We start from the raw sequence: 21,556 nt of genomic DNA, 5'->3' as shown, positions 1-21,556 counted from the left end.
CAAAAGCTTTCGATTGATGTAAAAAAGTTCCTAATTTATCAACTATTTTGTTTAATAACAAAATAGGTGCAAGGGAGGTAAAATTTTAAGCAAAACTATTTATTTCGATCATTTTTGAACAAAATCGAGCTGTGTGTCAATGGTACTTAGATAAATGAGATTTTTTTAGATACTTTTTAAGAAATGTTTGGTAAAACTGCAGGAGTCATAAGGACTGTTCATTTTATAAAGTGGACACTTTGGACATGCAAAATCTTTTTAATTTATCAATGAAATCGAAATCGGTTTTCTGTACATCGCACAATGGTCGGAAAAAAACGAAGTTTGGCCAAAACTAATTTTATCGCCTTAATCGATGAAATATGTAATCTGAATATGTTATTTGGCGTTTTTATTGTTTCAGAAGGGGTTATTCACATATTACGTAACTTTTTTTTTTAAAAAAATTTTATTTAGAAATGCTATCAAATTTGGCTGAAAGCACAAATTTTGTTTGTATTTAAACGAGTTTGATCAAAATATGTATGGAGAGTGGTTAAATATATTTTATATAAACTTTGTATGAAACATATCGTCAAAATGTATGAAAATATTGAATTATTCAAATAGCTCTAACTTGCAAATCAGCAAATTTCTGCAAAAAATTTAAACGTTTTTTGTAAGATCTAAGTGCAATATTCGAAATCGCGGCGACATGACGCGACAAGAGTTGTTTTTCATTTTCAAAATCATAAAAATTACTAAAGTGTAATATTGAACAGTTTTAAAACTTCAACCAAATATTTTTTCCATCCTCATGCCCGATAAAAGTGTTGAACCATAAGCTTTCAGATAGTGAGTAACTTTGGGAAAATATTGCATTCCTTAAATATGAATTTTGTACTTTATTATATTGTTAAATTTTTCATTTTTTTGACTTCAGTCATTTTGACGTTATAAAAGTCAAAGAAATTTAAATTTTAATACAATTTCAATTAAGAATCATAATAATATAATACATGAGGTATATTTTAAAATGATAAAAACCATAAAAATCTCAAAAAAGTGTTTTGGTAGTTTTGGCCGCTCCTTTATATGGAGCCCGACCATTGTGCATCGTTCGACTAATATTGTACAATGCTGTGGTAATAAAAAAGTTACCAAAATAATATGATTTCACACTAATAAGGCACAACGTTTAGAACGGTCGATTTTTGGAGGTTATCAAAATCAAGGATTATTAAAAATCGGCAGGAAAATTCGACAATTTATATTTTTTATTTTCAAAAAATGGTTGTACTTAGAAAGCATCATCAATTAGAAGCTTGCTAAAAAATATCAAGTTATTTTTGAAGAAGCAATTTTGCAGATATCATAAAATCATTTTTTATCATTTTTTTTAAAGCAAAATATCTTAAATTTAAATGGAACTGATATGAGTAGAATTTTAAGGTTTAAAGTACGTCCAGACGGAAGTAATAATATAGTATTTATAATAAAAATAACTTACGCCTTCATAGAGTTGCTGATTTAGTCCCCACGTCATATTTTAAGCACAATAGAAAAACAAATAATTTATTTTCAGAAGACCACTCAAAGCACAATGACAATCATCAAGATTGGGAACACTGCTTGAATTAAATCAAATTTATTTTGCATGTATTATTTTCAGAATGTGATATTCTGAGACTACCTATCAAAATGTTTTGAGAAAAACGCTTACAGTTTGCTCTAGATCGACAAACATGCGTATATAATTTTAAAAGTAAGGGATTTTTCAATAAAACGACCATAAAGAGTAAATTTGGTACCCAAGAATGCGATTAAAACTCAAGATTTTGCTTTTTTTATACATATATAGTTTCTTTAGTAATCTAAACCAGTTTTGAACACGCTTTTTACTTTACTTTTTTGCTGGTAGTAAAAAGATGGTGTATCAGCAAATTTGACCATAAGGAATAGATCACTAAAGTGACTCAGCGTCAGGAACTGATGGAATATTATTGATGTTTTTAAAAGCTCTACCTTAAGTTGAATAGTAAAGGATACCAACATACAATTTGTTCATTAAATTTAGGATTTTTTTCATGCGAAAAATAATGCTTAAACTTGACGAACAGTTTTTCTTAGGAGTTTTTGCAAAAACTATTTAGTTCTTCAACCGAAAGCATTTTGTAAGTTTCTGTATTTTCATAACATTGTAGAAAAATAGTTGAACGATACACAGAAAACCGTTTACGATTTCATCAATAAATAAAAAAGATATAGCATAAACAAGGTGTCCACTTTATAAAATGAACAGTCCTTACTTGGATAAAATGCTGAAAAATTCCTTGAAAAAATTGACAAAAAACCCCTTAAGGAATTTTGGATTTTTGGGAGGAAACGTGGATGGATTCTTGATGGAATCCACATGAACATTTGAAGAAATTCTTGCAGGGTTTTTTTTTTGTAAAAAAAACCCTTAAGCTATGTTTTCTAAACACACTGGAATAAACCTTTGTGAATTTCCTTGGAAGCAATTTTGTCGAAGTTTTTGAAGATCTCCACGAGTAAAAATTGGAGAATTTGGTTTAAGGATTAGTGAAAAATATCTGGAGGAAATTCTAGGATATTCTGGAAAACAAATTTTAAATGAGGAAATTACTGAGAGTAGTAGCTTTTGAGTTTCCGAAGATTTTAGGAGCGAGTTTTGGGGAAATTCTTCCTAGTATCCTTTGAAAATCGCTGGAAGAGTTTATGAAAGAATTGATAGAGAAATCTTTGCAAGAATTTATTAAGAGAGGAAGTAGGAGAAAGTATTTCAAATAAAATCACTACGATAATTTCTGAAGCTTTTCTCCGGGGAATCTGAGACAAATTTCTTGAAGAGGCTCTTGAACCCATTTTATTCTCTGAAGGTTTATTTGAAGCATATATAATTTTGCATCAGGATCCAATGTAAGCAGAATAAGGAAAAAAAAGATTGTAAAGACCATTTTGGTCAAAATTGAAATTATAAACTTTTTAGAAACTGGCATTGAAATAGAGACCAAGTCTACCAATCCTGTCGTTTGCATCATTCATTGAATCAAGTTTTATTGTCATTCATATTGAAAAATATGCATAAATTTTATATAATTCTATTAAACAAAGTTGACAAAAATAGGTCAGAAAGTTTGCCTTTGCAATCAGTGAGGTTGTTCTAATTTCCTTATATATTTTTAGGTAACAAATGGATAAACGGCAAACATTCTGTGAATTTTGTTTTTTTTTCTTTGCACTGATTTTTTTTTTTTGTTGAATCGACAATCCTTTGATTGTCCTACCCAGGTGTTTTTGTGCGTAGTACATGTCCTACCTGTCCTACCCACTTCCCGCGCCACTGATTTCCGATAAAATAAACACATTATCCATGCACAAACGCTCGATGCAAGTGCGGAATGGTCCTATCTTTCCAAATGGCATGCGGATTGTATTGGTCTTTCGATTTTAACTGGAAAATTTTCAGGAAAATGGCCCAGGGAAAATATATAGAGGTTCAAAATATATTGGTTACCCTACTTTTCCAATGGAAGACATGTCTTCCAACCTGGCATCCCTGTCGGTAACTCCCAATCGCATTCCACCGCACGCACTTCGGTCAGCTCATCGCCATGGGAGGCGTCGTCCGTCCGGCACACGTGAGCGATAATCAAGTTGGCACCGCCGCCGTGTCCCCGGTGTGCACGCGCCTCCATACTGGTACCACAGACAAACAGACGTAACTCTTAGAACAATTTCCTTCGAAAATCCGCCAAACTCACATAGTCATCATCTGGTGGCCATGTTGCACGAAACTCTATTACACACTAGTGTCAAACGTTAAACAAGAGGGAAAACTATAGATCGTTGCAACGAACATAAGGGCATAAGGGATGATACACAAATTATGTCACGCTAAATTTCCACTTTTTCGGCCCATCCCCCCCCCCCTTTGTCACAGTTTTTGTATGAGTTCTCCGAAAATTTTGTAAGGCTTGTCACGTTTGGCTCGACCCCCTCCCCCCCTTGTAGCGTGACGTAATTTGTGCATGACCCCTAACCTCAAAAGCCCATATAAAAAAATGTGATCGATGGGAATCTCGTCGGTGTTATGTCTGTTTGTCTGACCATGTCATGGCCTGTTGGCCAGCCAATCTTCCTGCGTGCAACGGAACATTCTTCATAGAGGAACAGGAATCTAGTTGATACCTATGTATTCCCCGTGGTTGTTTGTCGCTCTTTGATGATGGCAGATGCCAGCATATGCGGAGCGCTGGGGTACCACACTGGTCAACCAACGAGAATGGCATTTCGTATTCCATTGCAGCAGATAGTTACGGGTTGAGTGCGTGCGAAGTTTAGTACTGGAAGTAGGTTGGGATGTTTGGTGGAATGGACTTTTCACCGAATGACAATTTATATCTTCATCGATAGATTTTTTGAAAAGATTGGAGGATTCCTAAACGGTTGAAAAATAATGTATAAAGGTTCATCGATGTCACATCTCAAACCTGCAACGATGTCTTCAGAGAAGTTGTTCGTAATTGAGGTTTGCATCTTCTAAGAGAAAAGTTAATTAAGGTGGCCCTTATTTAAGTTTAAATTTTGACTCAAACTTTTTTGTTTGATGAAATTTATGGCTGTGCTCTTATGAAAACTTTTAAAATATTTTGTTTTGAGCAACTTTGTTGAAGAAACTTTTGATCTAACTCTTCATTTAAGCTAAGTAAATTGATTTTGAAAGTTTTAACTTAGGGTAAACCCGAAAAGTCAGTTATTTTGAGTTATTTTGTTCTAACTTTTTTTATTTTCAGTTTAACGTGAATGTGGTCTTCAGAAGAATTGCAGAGGAAGTAATGATACACATCTGTTATAAGGTTCTGACGTTTTTGAAGTTTACATGTACGCGACGTAACACGTCTCACATGCACAAATAGAAATTGAAACAGCGAAAAGAAACCACGTGATTCGGTGGGGATCGAACCCACGACTCCCTATTCGCTAGATGGGCGCTTCAACCTACAAGCTGTGGAGCCCCTTGAGATACCCCGACGCTCGAAGACGAACTGAACTTGACTACCCCAAAGCAGCGAGTGCGGCGCTACACCAGATAGTCGACGGAGGACTTCAACCAGCCCGGTGCTAGCCAACCATGTTTTCGAGGTCAGCATCAAACTCAAGAACAACAACGTACATTGGCGTAATCATATTAGAGAAAGTTTTCTCCGATATTTAAATGTATTGCACGCTAACCATATCAACTCTAATTAACTTGCTGTATTGCAAACGAATAGCTTGCAACCGTTTGTTTGTGCTAATATAACTGTTGTTGCGAGAAAGGAAATTTTTCGACAAAAAAGATTTCGCCTTCCTTGATTGTTAGTCCTTAAACGACTTTTTATTTACAAACATTGAGTTGTCAGTGGGAACCACTTCCCTGTGGGAACCAGAGATGTTTGCTCGTTATTTTCCAATGGGGTAGTATGGGCGGTGTCAGGAGGCTGACTTCAACCAATTGGGTTTTTTTTTTTAGAAGAAATTCGACTCTGCTCAGCTCCGTTTGTTACCTTGGAAAAAGGTCACATAACTTTCATTGTACATATTTTTATCCTTTCAATATTTTTCCCATTGATTTTTCCTTTTATTATTATTATTATTATAAGTATTATTATTACAGTAGCTAGAATTAAGAAACAAATGAATTACAAAAGTTGAATTGAAACCTGAATGAATTGAGAAAATCTCCTTGATCACCCCTATTCCCAAAACCCGTAACGCCTGTCACATCCAACCTTACCCATATCGTCAGCGTCATGGTATTGGTGACGGACTGATGTATAACGACGAAGACTCAGCCGTCGAGACGATAAAACTGCTTGTCATCATTGAAAACGGGATCAGAAGGTGAAAAGCTACTATCCACGACAGACATTTGTGCGCGGTTCTAATCGTTCCATTTTCTTGCCCGCAGTGAAAAGTTGGCCAAAGTCGGCCATTAGAGTATAGAACGGGCCGTGCGAAAAGTGAATTTACTCCCCTGGTTTCCATGTTGGCCGTGGTCGGTTCTGACGGCCGATAGTCATCGAGCAGAACAAAGTGCCGGGTACCAATCGATACGGAATCAAGGCCTGCTTTGGCGTCGTTGGCTTGAAGAAACGTAAAGTAATCCTGGTGTGCGTGTGTGCCGACGAAGGAGTTCCCGGGAGGCACTACTAGTGGCAGCAGTCGTGTTAAAGGTTCACCGTCGGATCTAGTGTTGAAGACGCTCCGAAACACGACACGGCGGGTGGATTTAAACAGCAGGAGTCGGACGATGGCCAAACTTCTGCTGGTCGCCATTCAAGGAAGGATTCGGCCGCTGCGCTGTTCAGCGTTATCTACGACCGCTAAGCGATGGTAAAAGGTGTGTACAGAATCCTATCCCAAATCCTCTATATAATTGTTAATATTGGTTCCCTCAGCATGAAAATTATAAGAAAACCATGAACTTGAATCAAAGCTACTCTTTTCATTTATAAGCTGCCAATCCCTGCATTTCTTATTCGCTGTGGTTGCATAGTTCCATCTTGGAGACGTTTTTTTAGGGAAGTCGTTCCGCCCACCCTCTAATTCCTTCACGGGGCCATTTTGTACGACCCTGAGGTCCAGGACAAAGCCTGGACAAAGGACAAAAGGTCCTTATAACTAAAGAATTCTAACACGTTACAGCATCTACGATCGAGAATTGTCCGCAATTCACCTTGCAGTGCGGCTTTTCAAGTATATGCTGGAAGAGAGTAGCTGCCATGTGTACACCGACCACAACCTGATCACCTTTGCCTTCCGTCAGAAGCCCGACTATTTTCTATCTGTCTCTCTTTCATTCTGCAGCGAATTTTATTCCTATATGTCAATTCACCTGGGTTGAAGTATCGCTAAGCTTCAACCCAGGCGAAATAACATGTAGTGTAGAAATTCACAGCAGAATGAAAGAGTGGTAGATAGAAAATAGTCATTAATGCATAAACTTTAGTAATTCCGTGACTATTTTTATTTCTGAGTGTACCGAATCGTAGAATCGAATACACTGAGGCAAAAAAACTTAAGGATTTCTTAAGGAATAATTATGATTTGGCGCCACAACGATTATTGTTGGACTTTATAAGTTTTTCTTATGACTTTGGTCAAGAATTCAATTACTAAATTTCATAAGTCGGCCAATGAAATTCAGCAACACACACAATGATTTTTGCTTACTTAAAGTTATCATTTTTAATAAATGTTTGCCTTTTGTTTCAGACGTGTCCAAAAACTGACATGTTTGTAAACATGCGATCGTCTATCGATTAACTTGTACCCAACATTGAAAGCGGTGCAGTTCTTGTATCGATTGCTATGAAAATTATTTCAAGTAACGGTTCTTAAATATTTCAATGCTCTCACTTATGAAACTTATGATCCCAGTTTCGAAATAATTAAGCGTTCAATGAAACCATAATTTGGCTGGTTCATAAGTCATGAGTTATGGAAAACCGAAGTATTTTTGCACAGACAAACAGACGTAACACTTAGAACAAATCGCGATTAAAATCATTGTCGTGAGAACATGTACGCCCAATGCTAAAATGGCTGTGTTTGGCCGATGAGCCAACAGGTGGCGGTAGTGTGTAAACGTCAAACACGAACAAAAACGATGCCAGCGCTGTGGGCGGTGGGTTGGCCACCTACCATATATTTAAATCGACAGTTAAAAAGGTGGTCGATGGACATCGATGAGAGTGTGACGTCTGTTTGTCTGTGATTTTTGCCTCAGTGTAGCACTGACAGCTAAAAGTGTGCATGCAACTGAAATGAAAAGGTTCACTCAGAAACACGGGTAGTCACAGAATTACTAAGTTTTAGTAATTTACGACTATTTTCTATCGGCCTCTCTTCCATTCTGCAGGGAATTTTATTTTTATTTGTCAATTCGTGGGTTGAAGCATCGTTAAGCTTCAACCCAGTCGAACTGACAGTAAGCGTAAAAAATCATGGCAGAATGAAAGGAATACAGATAGAAAATAGTCATAAATAATTACTAAAATTTAGTAATTCTGTGACTATTTTTTATATCTGAGTGTAAACAAAACATGCGAGTGTTATCAGATCTTAACATTTTCCTTCTTGATGAGCCTCTGTACGTGCCATATATTCTTTTGTTCTTTTGACTTTTACTGTGCGCCGTGTGTTTGTGCTGTCTCGTTCTCTCTCACGGGCAACATGGAAACAGGGCGCAAAGTAAAAATCAAACGTTTTATAGTATGAATAGGCTCATTGAGCTGCCACTCCGATCGGGAAACGTCAAAAGCTCATGGTAAAGAAAAACACAAGCTGATCGCAACTGTCTCATGGCAATGAGAATATACACCAAGGTGTGGAAGAAGAACCAATGGTTATGTATTAGTAAAGAGAAAAAATGTAAACAAAAATTACTACGTCACTAATTAACACGGATTCTTATGGCAGCTCGCTCGCTTGTAGTTGTGAAACATTTTGCACCATACAGGGATGTCACGCACACCAAATGTCTTTTTCACCTCGGTATGTATTCCCATTGGTCTCATGGATGGCCTTATTTCAATTCTGTAAATAAGTAGGCACCCTGGTTAGAACGAAAGGGTAGTAAGGCCGAAACAACATTTGACTATTAAAGATGAAAAGTACAAACCACTGTTACAAATTGCACACATTTCTCAGTATTTTTTTTTTTGTAAATAAAACCTGTTCTTCCTAAAAATATTTCACAGCTGATGTTATGATGAAGGCCAGATACAGACAACAATTCATTCGACCTAAAATATCATTCGGCCTTACGACCCATTAGAACTAGTGTTCCTTTATAAGAGAGGTTCGTGGAAGCTGACATTTCTATCAAAGTGTGAACCAATCGAGCAGCGTGAGCCAAACGAACCTGAGAGAGAGAGGAGACAGCTCACTGACAACTGGCTTGTTTTCTTGACTTCTTTGATTTTTTCTTCTCATGTATGGGTTATGCACAATATGGTTCGGAGAGCACAAACTGGGTCAAAACCATTTTCACATTCCATTGGTTATCAAAAAGATCATAAAACTAAAAAAAAAAAGCCAATAGCAATTTTAGTCAAATTGACAATTTATAAATAATCAACGATTTTTCATGCGAGAGCACAGGAAAACAACCTTTATTTTAATCATATTCAGTTTTAGTTGTGGCCAAATTTTGACGGCTTTTCACGCTCTGCCCTTTGAATGTGCGGTTTTCCCAGTAACAGTTGATGACAGGTTCCCTTGACTTTTGGGAGCTCACAATCTAAGCCAGCTGTCTCCTCTCCCTCTCAGAAACGAACATGCATTATGTTTAGTTTGAACCTCTCTTGAGACGTAATGTATTGTGCTTTGCAAGAAAAATCCACAAAAAGCGATTGCGTTTGAATTGCTTTTGTGATGAGATGTCTAAGTATGTTTATCTGTGGTCTTTACCAACACAATGATGTATGTAGTACGGTGTTACCATTATATTGATATACTTTGTTTGTTTACAACTGAATACATGATTGATGGTAGCGAATCAGAGTAGTTGGTGTTATTAAGTTTATCTATCACAAATTGGCGACGAAGATGGGATTATTTTATTTGTTGTAATTGTGCTAACATTTGTACGTGTTCTCTGTGTCGAATTTACGGGGTAAGTAGGTTTTTCTTTTTGAAATAAAGCTGGAAATGTTCTAAATAAGTGATTTTTGTAGCGTCTACCGCTACAAAGCACGAAGAAGATACGGCCAAAGAGAGCCTTTGTTGAAAACGAAAGAAAGGGTTGTGCGTGAGCCCTAGATTTGCGACAAGGAGCAGGGATTTGCGACACGGAGCAGGGATTTGCGACTTGAAGCAGGGATTTGCGACTTGGAGCAGGAAGAGCTACCGCGGCAAGAAAGCGGTTGGTACGCGCGGATCGATTCTGTTAAATTCAGAAGAGGAAAAAGTAGGTCGGAGGCACCAACGTGTAGGGTGACCAGATTCGGATAAGACAGGTAAAAAAATGATTTTGTGTTCGAAAAGAGCTGCTGTGACGAGAAATAATTGTCTGTTTAGGATGGACAAGAACAACGCATTTTCGAATTTTCCCACGTTCACGTACGGTGTGGTGCCGTTAGCTGAACGTCGAGCGAAATGGTTCAGCTGGAAACGCGGTTTTGAAATTTGCTTGAGGGCCTCGAAGATTATAGATGCTGACGAGAAAAAAGATCTGTTGTTGGCAAAAGGTGGTTTCGAACTGCAAGATATATTTTTTAACATCCCCGGAGCGGATGTTGTCACTGATAAAGAGAAGAACATCGATGCATATTCAGTAGCTATCGAAAAGCTCGACGGTTACTTTGCGCCGCAGCGGCACGAAGCACATGAGCGCTATATTTTCTGGGCCATGAAGCCAGAACCTGATGAGAGTTTGGAAAAGTTCTTGATGCGTGCTCAAATGCATGCTAGTAAATGTAATTTTGGAAAATCGTCGTCAGAAAGTTCTGGTATAGCTGTGATCGATAAGTTGCTTCAACTTGTGCCTAGCCATTTGAGAGAAAAACTTTTGTTGGAGGTAGATTTAACTGTGGAGAAGGTTATTCAACAAGTAAGCGCATTTGAAACGACTCGAATTGCTAGTGAGCAAATCAGCGGACAGAGCATATTGCAACAGCCAAGTAAGAGCTCTGAAATTGTATCCCGCATTCCTTCAACGTGCAAGTTTTGTGGACGTTCGCATGCTTCCGATGGTTCATGTCCTGCATGGAATAAAACATGTTCTAATTGCGGGAAGCGTGGGCATTTTAGAGCAGTTTGCTTTAGCAGAGTTGCTGTTCCCTCAAGCAGTCGAAGCGTAGATCCACTTCATGGTGCCAGATTCTCAAAACGGAGTTTTGGGCAGGCTTTTCAGTCGAATGTTGGTACTTCAGCAAAGAATGTTAATAACCCGCAGAAGCGCCGACCAGGTCGTCTTCATGCAATCGAAGATGAAGAAAACGATGAAGAGATTCCTGAGTTAGTGGAAATGGTGTCATCGGCCTCTGATTCTGAAGAGCTTTTGTGCGTCAAGGTTGGTGGAGTATTAATAGAGATGCAAATTGATTCTGGGGTGCAATCCAACATAATCGATGATCAAACTTGGACTTCAATGCAGCGCAGCGGTGTGAAGACGATCGGATCTATTCGGTGTTCAGACAGGAAATTTAAGGCTTATGCGCAGACAGATTGTCTAAAAGTACCGGCCATGTTTGATGCTGAAGTATCTATTACTGACGGGAATAAACAACTACGTGTAGATGCAAAGTTTTATGTTGTAAAAGGAGGACCGCAACCGTTATTGGGAAAAGTTACAGCGAAGCAGCTAGGAGTACTTGTGGTGGGATTACCAAGTCAACAGGAAGCGCTGCATCAGGTGGACATCGTTAGACCATTTCCAAGCGTTCAAGGTTTGAAGATTCATATTCCAATCGATAAATCGGTAGAACCTGTTGCTCAACGATTGAGACGGTTGCCTTTTGCAACACTCGACCGGGTTGAGGAGAAGCTAAAGGAATTGGAATCTAGGAATATAATCGAGAAAGTTTCCGAACCGAGCTCGTGGGTTTCTCCATTGGTGGTCGTTGTTAAGGATAGCGGAGACATCAGATTGTGCATCGACATGCGGCAGGTTAATAAAGCGATAATGCGAGAAACTCATCCGCTTCCAACAATTGAAGATATTAGATGGAAACTGAATGGAGCTCATGTGTTTTCTCGACTGGATATCAAAGATGCTTTTCACCAACTGGAGCTCGACGATGAAAGTAAACCTCTCACAACGTTCATCACTCATAAAGGTATGTAATTAGAAAAAACTTGTATTAAAAGAAAGCCTGTATTAAATATTGTAGTATGATTATGTTTATATTTAAGGGCTTTTTCGTTATAAACGGCTTCTTTTTGGAGTGTCTTGTGCACCAGAAATGTTCCAAAAGGTGTTGGAGCAAATTCTGTCGGATTGTCCAAACACAATTAATTTCATCGATGACATTATTGTAGCAGGGAAAACAGAGCGCGAACATGATGAAGCATTGGAAAAAGTTTTACAGAAACTAAAACAGTGTGGAATTTTGTTAAATCAAGCCAAATGCGCCTTCAAGCTGAATGAAGTTGTCTTTGTGGGTCACCGTTTTAATAAGAATGGAATGACTGCTTCTCCTGACAAAATCGATGCTATTAGAAGTTTCAGATCACCAACCACCGGTGAGGAAGTGCGAAGCTTCTTAGGTTTGGTAAATTACGTTGGATCCTTTATTCCAAATCTTGCCACAATATCGTTTCCTTTACGCGAACTTACGAAGCATAATGTTCCATTCCGTTGGACTGAAGAAGAGCAGAATGCGTTTGATTTCATCATAGATCAAATGACTTGTGTTGGAAATTTGGCGCATTTTGACCCTAAACTGAAGACCCGTGTAGTAGCTGATGCTTCTCCAGTTGGACTAGGAGCTATACTTCTGCAATATTTCGAAGGGAAACCAAGAGTTGTTTTATATGCAAGTAAAAGTTTAACGGATACCGAAAAACGTTATGCACAAACTGAGAAAGAAGCCCTTGCCTTAGTTTGGGCAGTAGAAAGATTCCAGATATATCTGTTAGGTATGGATGATGCTATAGCTCGCACAGTAGATGGTTGTGAGGGATGTCGTTTAGTGAGTCTACCGGAACGTCCAGAACCTATGCAAAGAAGACAGCTACCCGAGGCTCCATGGTTAGATGTAGCTATTGATTTTTTAGGACCTCTTCCGTCTGGAGATTATCTTTTGGTAATCATTGATTATTTCAGTAGATACAAGGAGGTAGAGATTCTGAGGAAGATAACAGCACAAGAAACAGCCGAGCGATTAGAAAGGATTTTTGTGAGACTTGGTTACCCACGGACCATTACTTTGGACAATGGGCGACAATTTGTTAGTCGTGAATTTGAGGAATTTTGCAATCGTCGAGGAATTATTCTGAACCGAACAACACCTTATTGGCCTCAGGAAAATGGACTGGTAGAACGACAAAACCGGTCATTGATGAAAAGACTGAAAATTAGCCAAGCCCTTAACCGCGATTGGAAAAAAGACCTTAATGATTACTTAACTATGTATTATTCCACTCCACATTGTACAACGTCCAAAACTCCATCAGAACTAATGAGTGGCAGGAATATCCGCACTAAACTTCCTTCATTACGGGACTTGTCATCATCTGTACCATCAACGGAATATAGGGATAAGGACCAGCAAGCGAAAGAGAAAAGCAGAGTAGCGGAGGATCAACGTAGACGAGCAAAAACATCAGATTTAACAATCGGAGACAAAGTTCTTATGAAAAACGTGCTACCTGGTAACAAGCTTACACCTACTTTTGGATCAAGCGTAATGACGGTCACAGCACGGGATGGTTCACGCGTAACTGTGCAAAATGATGAGACCTGTAAAAGCTACGATAGAAATGTGAGTCATCTAAAGAAGATAGTGGGCCCATCATTAGAAGAAAAAGAGGAAGATCAATCTCAACAGCCAGCGCAGAGAGTGGAGGAAAATCAGGAACTCGAGCAAGTTTTAGAACCAACAATAGGAGAACCAGGAACGATGGACAATGTGGTTCAACAGGATACGAGCAATGTAACACTGTTACCCCGGAACAGACCCCATCGAAACATTAGAAAACCTCGTTATTTTGATGATTGTGAGCTAGATTATTAATCTTTCTTAAACTAAAGCTTCTATAAAGAAAGGGAGATGTGATGAGATGTCTAAGTATGTTTATCTGTGGTCTTTACCAACACAATGATGTATGTAGTACGGTGTTACCATTATATTGATATACTTTGTTTGTTTACAACTGAATACATGATTGATGGTAGCGAATCAGAGTAGTTGGTGTTATTAAGTTTATCTATCACAGCTTTCATATTTTCTGTGCGTTACCACCGCCGCTGGATGTGGATTTAATATGTATTTTTGTCAATGCGATATTAGTTGTTGATTTTTTTCTGCTATTTATTAGTTTGGAAATGTAGCTCAAAGATTTATAAAATAAATTTTGAAGAAAATTGCAAAATTTTCAACAAGCATTAATTTTTTTTAGATTGTTTTGGAGCAAAATGTGCGAAAATTGATCAATTGATTGAAGAATAACATTATCAAGACAAATCGATTGTTTTCAAAATGAGTAGTACTGTAGTAGTAGACAAAAGTACTTTTTGACATTTCAATAAAACCATTTCAAATTTTACATTCTTTATCAAACAGAAAAATCTTCGATCAAATGTCCATTCGATGAAATGCTGGTTGTATCGAACACGAATGGCCCGATAAACAGGTATAGGTAGCAGTGACCGGGTCTATTTACGTTGCACTTCGATATGACGCCATTAGAAGTGGCCACCCAGGCGATGCGATGATGGTGATGATGCCCCGATGGGAATCGTTTGGAACTAAGGCATATGCTAACGACTGATGGAATCGATCCCTGACGAGCGAAGGTAGAGGTGTAATCTTACAAGCGAAAGCAAACACCCATCGGCATAAGAAGTTGTTAGTGATGACCTGTGTGAGGCGAATGAAGGAAGTGGAGTGTGGAAAACAGGTGGAAAACTTTTCCCAAAGCAAATAACGAGTTTCATTAGATCAGAGTCTCGGTTCCATGGGCAGGCTACAGGACTTTATCGGTTGAAGAAGAGAAAACTTGTAGTCTGTTGATTGATACCAATTTAATCGGATTCCAGTTTGTGTTTGTGATGAGGGCGAAATGGAGAAGAGTATTTTTGTAAGCAATATGTGAGAAATGTATTTGATTAGATAAATTACAAGTTCTACACAGATCATTATTTGACTTTTCAATTAATGGTTTACATAAGCAATTTCATAGGGGGCCTTCCTTAGCCATATGTTTAGAGTTCGCGGATACAAAGCAAAGCCATGCTGAATGTGTCTGGGTTCGATTCCCGGTCGGTCCAGGATCTTTTCGTAAAGGAAATTGACTTCCCTGGGCATAGAGTATCATCGATCTGCCACACGATGTACGAATGCAAAAATGGCAACATTGGCAAAGAAAGCTCTCAGTTAATAACTGTAGAAGTGCCCATAACACTAAGCTGAGAAGCAGGCTTTGTCCCAGTGAGGACGTCATGCCAAAAAAGAAGAAAAAGGTAAGATCAGTAGGCCATTAGGGCGAAATACTCGTTGATATAAGAGGTCCGATAGGTGAAGAAGGCCGTTATGCTGATATGAATGACAGACTAAAATGGCCGAAATGGTCAACACACAAAAGATCATTAGGTTAAGGGTCGATTAAATTGACCATTTTATATGCAAAAACGGCCAATAGACTTAGATAATTGTTACGAAAAAAAAATGTAGTTTTAAGAGCTATTTTTGGTTTCAAAACGTCACTTACCTCGACAGCACCCAGTTGGCGTAGATCCAGGGCACAATGACCGTCGGCAGGAATGCCATCCACACGAACATCAGATAGGTTATGTCAAAATGGGCCTCATTTTCGTACGTTTCCTCCAGTGCCATGCGGGCCAACCTGCAAAGAAAGAGAAGTTTTTCAGGGGTTTTCAAAATGGTTGTATAAATATTGTTGAATTCAATCGCACATCAAAGCAAGCGGTTCTTCCAAACGTTAAGCCTTGATTACACTACGCGCGCAATGCACGAACGTTCGTTCAAAAATCTTCGTTCAATATTCGCGCGAACTGTTCGAGGTTCTGTAGGTACAAGCTGTTCGCCCATGTATTATTGACCATTGCACGAATTTTTAGATTCTAATGCAATTGTTCGTTTGCTAGATACAACTTACACACTTGCTAAGACCAGTAGGCATATGTTTTAGAAGCTATGACGTTTCAGAATTATTCAAAGTAGTAAGATGGATGTTATCAAAATTTGTTTATTTTCACGCACGTTTTCAGGTTGTGTTTTGAATATAAATAAATATTTGAATATGAGGGACCGGATCCTATTTTTTAACTTTTGATCCACTTCAACATCTGTGTGGTCCTTAGCCACCAACCAAGCCACTCCTATCTTTATCTTCTCACGGTACTGACCGGGGTTCGAACAACCTTAGGGAAGATCGTGTCATCAATACCGATGTGAACTTAGGTCGTATGCTAACTGAGAAGGGGGACTGCTTCTGCAGTGCCTGTACTCCATGTCAGGGACGGTTGATCATTATCCGAGTGCTAGGAATCGGTTACGTTTCCTGTTGTCAGGTTCAGTTCTTTGTCGATTAGCGGAACGGCATTCCGGCATTCTACTGGTAGAACTTTAAGCAATCTTAACCGCTCAGGTCCTGCCTGAACTACAGGATCACCATGGTCATCTGCACTAATAACTGGAGCATTCTACCGGTGGCGTTTCTAGAGATGATCGGATTGCATTTTGAAATTTTAAAATGATGACTAGAACAATATACGTGACTCTCGACGGAAATCACTGTTGATCACTTAAATACATCGAAATTCAAACGTAACACTTACCAGAGATAAATTGCGGATGAGTTTTGATGGAAATCCTAAATATGCACTTATTCAGGTGATGATAATATTTCGCGCAAACTCAAAACAAAGACGAAAAACTTTGGTATCGAAGCAACTGTCAGGCTGTTATGCAAGTGTATGTGTGAGGTGTGAAAATGTTCACTGTGCAAAAATTATTTGTCATAGCAACCAATGTGTGGTGTATTAATTGTTCGTCAAAATGTCACTGCTGCTGTTGCTGTTATCAAAGTATATTATTAACATACGATTTCCCTCAACTAAGGGCCCTATTTTATAAGTCGAGTCGATCAAAATGACTCGACTGGAGTCACTGTCGACCGAAAAATTCGCTCGACACGGCTCTGTCACTCGAGTTTTTCGACAGTTGTCACTTAATGTGACTAGATTACTGAAGCAGTCGACGGGTGACATCTAAAATATGCATGCCTACTTTGATCGACAATGACTACAGACGAGTCACATGAATCTGCTCGATTTACAAAATAGACCCCTAATATTTCTTTACTTACAGATAATTATAATTCTCCTATGGTTCCTTTAAAAACCCTTGCAAACATCAGTCCAAGATTGTTAGAAATTGTCATCGGGAATGACCCAATAAAAATGTCAAGGAAATCGTTTGGAAAATTCGACCAAAACCTAAGAACTGCATAAATTTACCCTCCTAGGACATCGTTTATTGAATGTTTATCAATTCCTTCGGAAACCCATTAGATACCTCCAGGAAAAACTTTTGTTCGGACACAAGTTTTCTAGACCGGTTTCGATAGGGGCTCCTGAAATACCTCCAGCAACTCATTCAGGACTTTGGCAGGAGATCCTACAAGAATTGTTCCAGGATTTTTTTTTCAAGAATATGTATTTCTACATAGCGATTTTGTCGAAACGCCTTCAGCGATTTCCCCATAGATTCAAATAGATTTACCATTCCATAAAATCTTTATCAAACCAAAGGATTATTCTGAAAACTGTTCCAGGAATTATTACTCCTTTGGAGATTCGTTCAAAGATTCTTCAAGCGATTTCTCCTTATACTTCTCCAAAAATTCTTCGAGATACACATAAGAATTCTTCTAGGAAGTAGTCCTCTCGATATTTTTCTACGAATTAATTCTGACTTTTTCTTCAGAGATCGCCTCAGGAATTCTTCCGGAGATTCAACTGAAAATTCATCTGAGGATTCTTCAAAAAATAACTTCATATATTCCTATAGAGATTTTTCAAAAGTTTCCTTCAGGAATTCTTCAAGGAAATTTACTACATAAATTATTCTTATGATTTATTTTCAGGCAATTCATCAGAGTTTTCCTTAGGAATATTCCCAGAGAATCGTTCTTGGGCAACAAAAAATCCTCCGGGGATTCCTCTGAGAATTCCTCTATCAATTCCTACAGAAATTCACCCATGGACTCCTTCAAGGATTTCATCAAGTACCTTTCCTGAAGAAGGGACTAGATAAATCCCTGAACAAGATCCTGGAGGGATTCCTGGAACAATCTCTGAAGGAATTTCTTAAAAATCTAGAGTAATCTCAGGAGGAATCATCAGTGAAATTTATGGAAAGAATTCTGGAGAAATTTTTGCCCATGAAGTAAATCCCGAGGAAACCTCTGTAGAAATTTCTGAAGAAATCCTTTAAAGATAAAACATGCTTTTCGGATACATAATCCTTATATTTTCAACGTTTTTTTTACAATAAAGACTGCGTAGACGAAAATCAATTTTCATTAAAATATACAATTATTTCTCTAGCAGCTCATCCCTGGATCAATGTATAGAGGAAACCATTAGAGATTTTCTGAAGCTTCGTAGGAATTCATGAAAACACAGACTGAAGAAATTTCTGCGGGGATATTTTTAGAGATTTTGCTAGAGTAATCCCTGGAGGAGTCTCTGGAGAAACTCCTGTAGGAAGAATTGTCTAAGTTAATCACCGAAAGACTTTTGGAGAATCCTTGGAGGATCCTATAACATTTACCCGAATACCATTACCCCGAAAACCATCACCCCGAAAGTCAATACCCCGTAATTTACCATTCGGGGTAATGGTTTTCGGGGTACTGGTTTTCGGGGAGATGGTTTTCGGGGTAATGGTATTCGGGGAAGAGTTATAGGACCCCTTGGAGGTATCCTAAGAAGCATCACTGTAGAGATTTTGCTAGTGGAATCCCTATGTAAATCCCGAGAAAACTTCATGTAGAGATTTTTCTGTAGAAAACCCTGGAATTATCCTTGGAGGATTTTTTTTGTAGAAATATCAGATGAAATCTTCGGATCCATGAAGAGATTTTCCAAAAAGAATTGATGTAGAGATTTTACTGGAGAAAATTTTGTTTGCATTTTCCTAATGTAATTCATGGAGAAATTGTTAGGATAATTTCTGTGAAATTCCTGCAGCAATTCGTGGGAGAATCTCTGGAAGAATTCGAAAAGGAACTCCTAGAGGAATCCCTGGATGTTTTTTTGGAAGCCTTAATCGAATATCTCGAGAAATGCCAGGGTAATCCCTGTAGGATAATCTGGAGAGATCCTTGGAGTAAGTCATGGAGCAAGTAATATTTTTAGTAATGTTTGTAAAGATTATCCTTGTGTAACTTCTGGAAAAATTCCTGGAAAACACCTTGTAGAATCTTTGTAGACATCTTCTTAGAGGAATCCTTGGAGAAGTCTCTGAAAGATTTGCTAGGAAAACCTCTGAAAGAATACAAGGATATATCGCTTGAAAAATCCCTGGGAAAATCTCCGTAAAAATTCAAGAGTACTTCTGAAACAAATCCTTGAAGAAATTCCTGGAAGAATACCAGTGAAGATTTTACTGGAGACATTCCTGCAGGAACTCCTTGCGAAATCTTGGAGAAATTCTTGGGGGAACTGCTGAAGGTAATCTTGGAGTTCTATCAGAAATGGTCTAAAATGTCTCATGGCGAAATCTCTGGCAAAAGACCTAGTAGAATCCTTGGAGAAATCCCTATAGAGATTACGGGATAGATTATCTTGGTGAGTTTCTGATAAAATCTATTCTAGGGATCCATATCTTTCATAAAAAGATCAAACGAATATCGTTTCAAAAATGCTTTATGAAAGCGTTTCCAAGGCATGGGTCATTTATGACCCTTAATTCATAATGTGTATTTTTTTCTTAATGCTTTAGGAAGGAATAATTCCTGCAGGGATTTTTTCAGGAACACTTTCAGATCCATTCCAATGGCTCTCCATAAATTTATTTAGGATTTTCAAAAAATAAACCTCCGAGAATTTCAAATTTCAACAAGTTGATTCGACTAACGTTGTATTGCCACCCAGTAGGTCGTTTTATTATTCATAGTTTTCTCCAAAATCTATATAGTATATATTTTTTCAGAGATTCTTCAAATAATTTTGCAAGAAATTTCTCCATAAAATATCTTTAGGGATTTTCTTGGGAAGAACTTTCAAACACAACCATATTTTCTACACCAATTCCGATAAAGTTCTATTTCATTACTCCAGGGATTTCTCTAGAGAGTGCTTTTCCAGGTAATTCTCCTTAAATTTGGCAATTTTTTCAAGGATTATTCCATGGATATCTCCAGCAAAATCTCTACAGTAACTCTTCCAGATTTTTTTCAAAGGATACTTCAGGAATTTTCTCCAAGGATTTCTCCAAAGATGTATTCAAGAATTCCTTCAGCAATTTACCTATGCAATCCTTCTGAGAATTTTCCTATTATTTCTTCAGGATTTTTTCCAGAGATTACTCCAGAAAACCCATTCCTCCAAGAGTTTGTTGGAATTTCACCACAGGCGCCATCCACAAATTACGTAACGCTCTAGGGGGAGGGGGGGAGGAGGCTCAAGCGTTACGGCTCATACAAAAATTTGAAATTTTCCATACAAAAAGCGTTACGCACGGGGGGAGGGGGTCTAAAATTTCCAATTTAAGCGTTACGTAATAAATGGACGCTGCCACAGTGGAAACACTAACAGCGGGACGAGAAAGGAACTTTACGGACCGGAGAAAGAGCAAAACACTTGTGTACGCTTTAACGACACTCGAACGAATACTATTTATTCACAATAGTGGTTATCACGCCCAATGGTATGGGTGCCATAGTGTAGATGTAGTTGTAAACCTTAGAGGAAAACAATATGCACTCAGTCTCGAAAAACACCCAGAAACCGAGTATAAATTTTTCAAATTGGGTAATATTTCCATATGCATTTTGATGATTCTGAAAAGCGTGTGCAAGTTTGTTTGAGGAAAACAAAAACAAACTGTGTATGACGAGCCTATGCTAGTCTACGTGTGTTCAAATGTCACTAAGCTCTATATAAAAACAATAACAAATCGATTTGACAACACAACATAATCATGGTGTGTCCATTAAACTTTTAAGGTAGTCTCGAGTGCGAGAGGTGTCGATTGAACACACTGAAACTAATATTCAACAGAGTTGTCCTAAGTATTCTTTTCAGGAATTTCTCCAGATTTTCACGGGAGGAATAAAAACTCCGGCAAGAATTTCTCCAGGATTTTTTTTTTCAGAGATTTAATCAGAGATTTCTCAAGGGATTCCTCCGTAAATCCTACAGGGAATTCTAAATATTGTTTCTTTAGGTTCCTCTTGAAATTGCTCCAACGGAGTATTTCTTCAGGAATTTATCTACGGATTTCTAAAAAAAATATTCATGGAAGGAGTTTCTGCAAACATTTTCGAAAGAATCCTTTAAATTTATTATTTCCGATGAAATATCTGGAGGAATTTATGACGGAACTCATCTCTGGAAGAATTTCTAGAGAAATTGATGGAAAGATCCCAAAGGTATTTTTTGAGGTCCAAAACAATTCTCTAAAATAAACTTTTTGGTAAATCCTTGGAGGATTTGTTAAAATAGTTGTGTAATTGTAAAAATCATTAAATTCCTTTCTTTAGTGATTTTGCTAAAACTATCTCAAAGATAGTTCCTGGAGAAAACTCTTGAGAATCCCTTTAGGAATTCGTGAAATAATTATTTGTGGAATCCCAGGAGAAATTCCTTGTA

The 21,556-nt window shown here is 37.9% G+C and overlaps 1 protein-coding gene and 1 long non-coding RNA gene across 2 annotated transcripts in view; one reads left to right on the top strand and one right to left on the bottom strand.

Moving 5' to 3' along the window:
- The window catches only part of LOC5575945 (G-protein coupled receptor moody), a 565,627-nt gene that overhangs the window by 11,642 nt on the left and 532,429 nt on the right, over positions 1 to 21,556 (bottom strand). The window contains exon 7 of the mRNA XM_021839119.1: positions 15,424 to 15,558. Coding sequence (XP_021694811.1) covers positions 15,424 to 15,558 — 135 coding nt within the window. The remainder of the gene's footprint in view (positions 1 to 15,423; positions 15,559 to 21,556) is intronic.
- Positions 5,925 to 14,851, top strand: LOC110674788. Its single transcript, XR_002499198.1, has 2 exons — positions 5,925 to 6,385; positions 14,277 to 14,851. It is a non-coding gene; the product is annotated as an uncharacterized LOC110674788 (long non-coding RNA).

Source organism: Aedes aegypti, chromosome 1, assembly GCF_002204515.2.
Source record: "Aedes aegypti strain LVP_AGWG chromosome 1, AaegL5.0 Primary Assembly, whole genome shotgun sequence".
Classification (NCBI taxonomy): Eukaryota; Metazoa; Arthropoda; class Insecta; order Diptera; family Culicidae; genus Aedes; species Aedes aegypti.
Note: the sequence above shows the minus strand (reverse complement) of the source record. Positions and strands in the feature narration are given on the sequence as shown.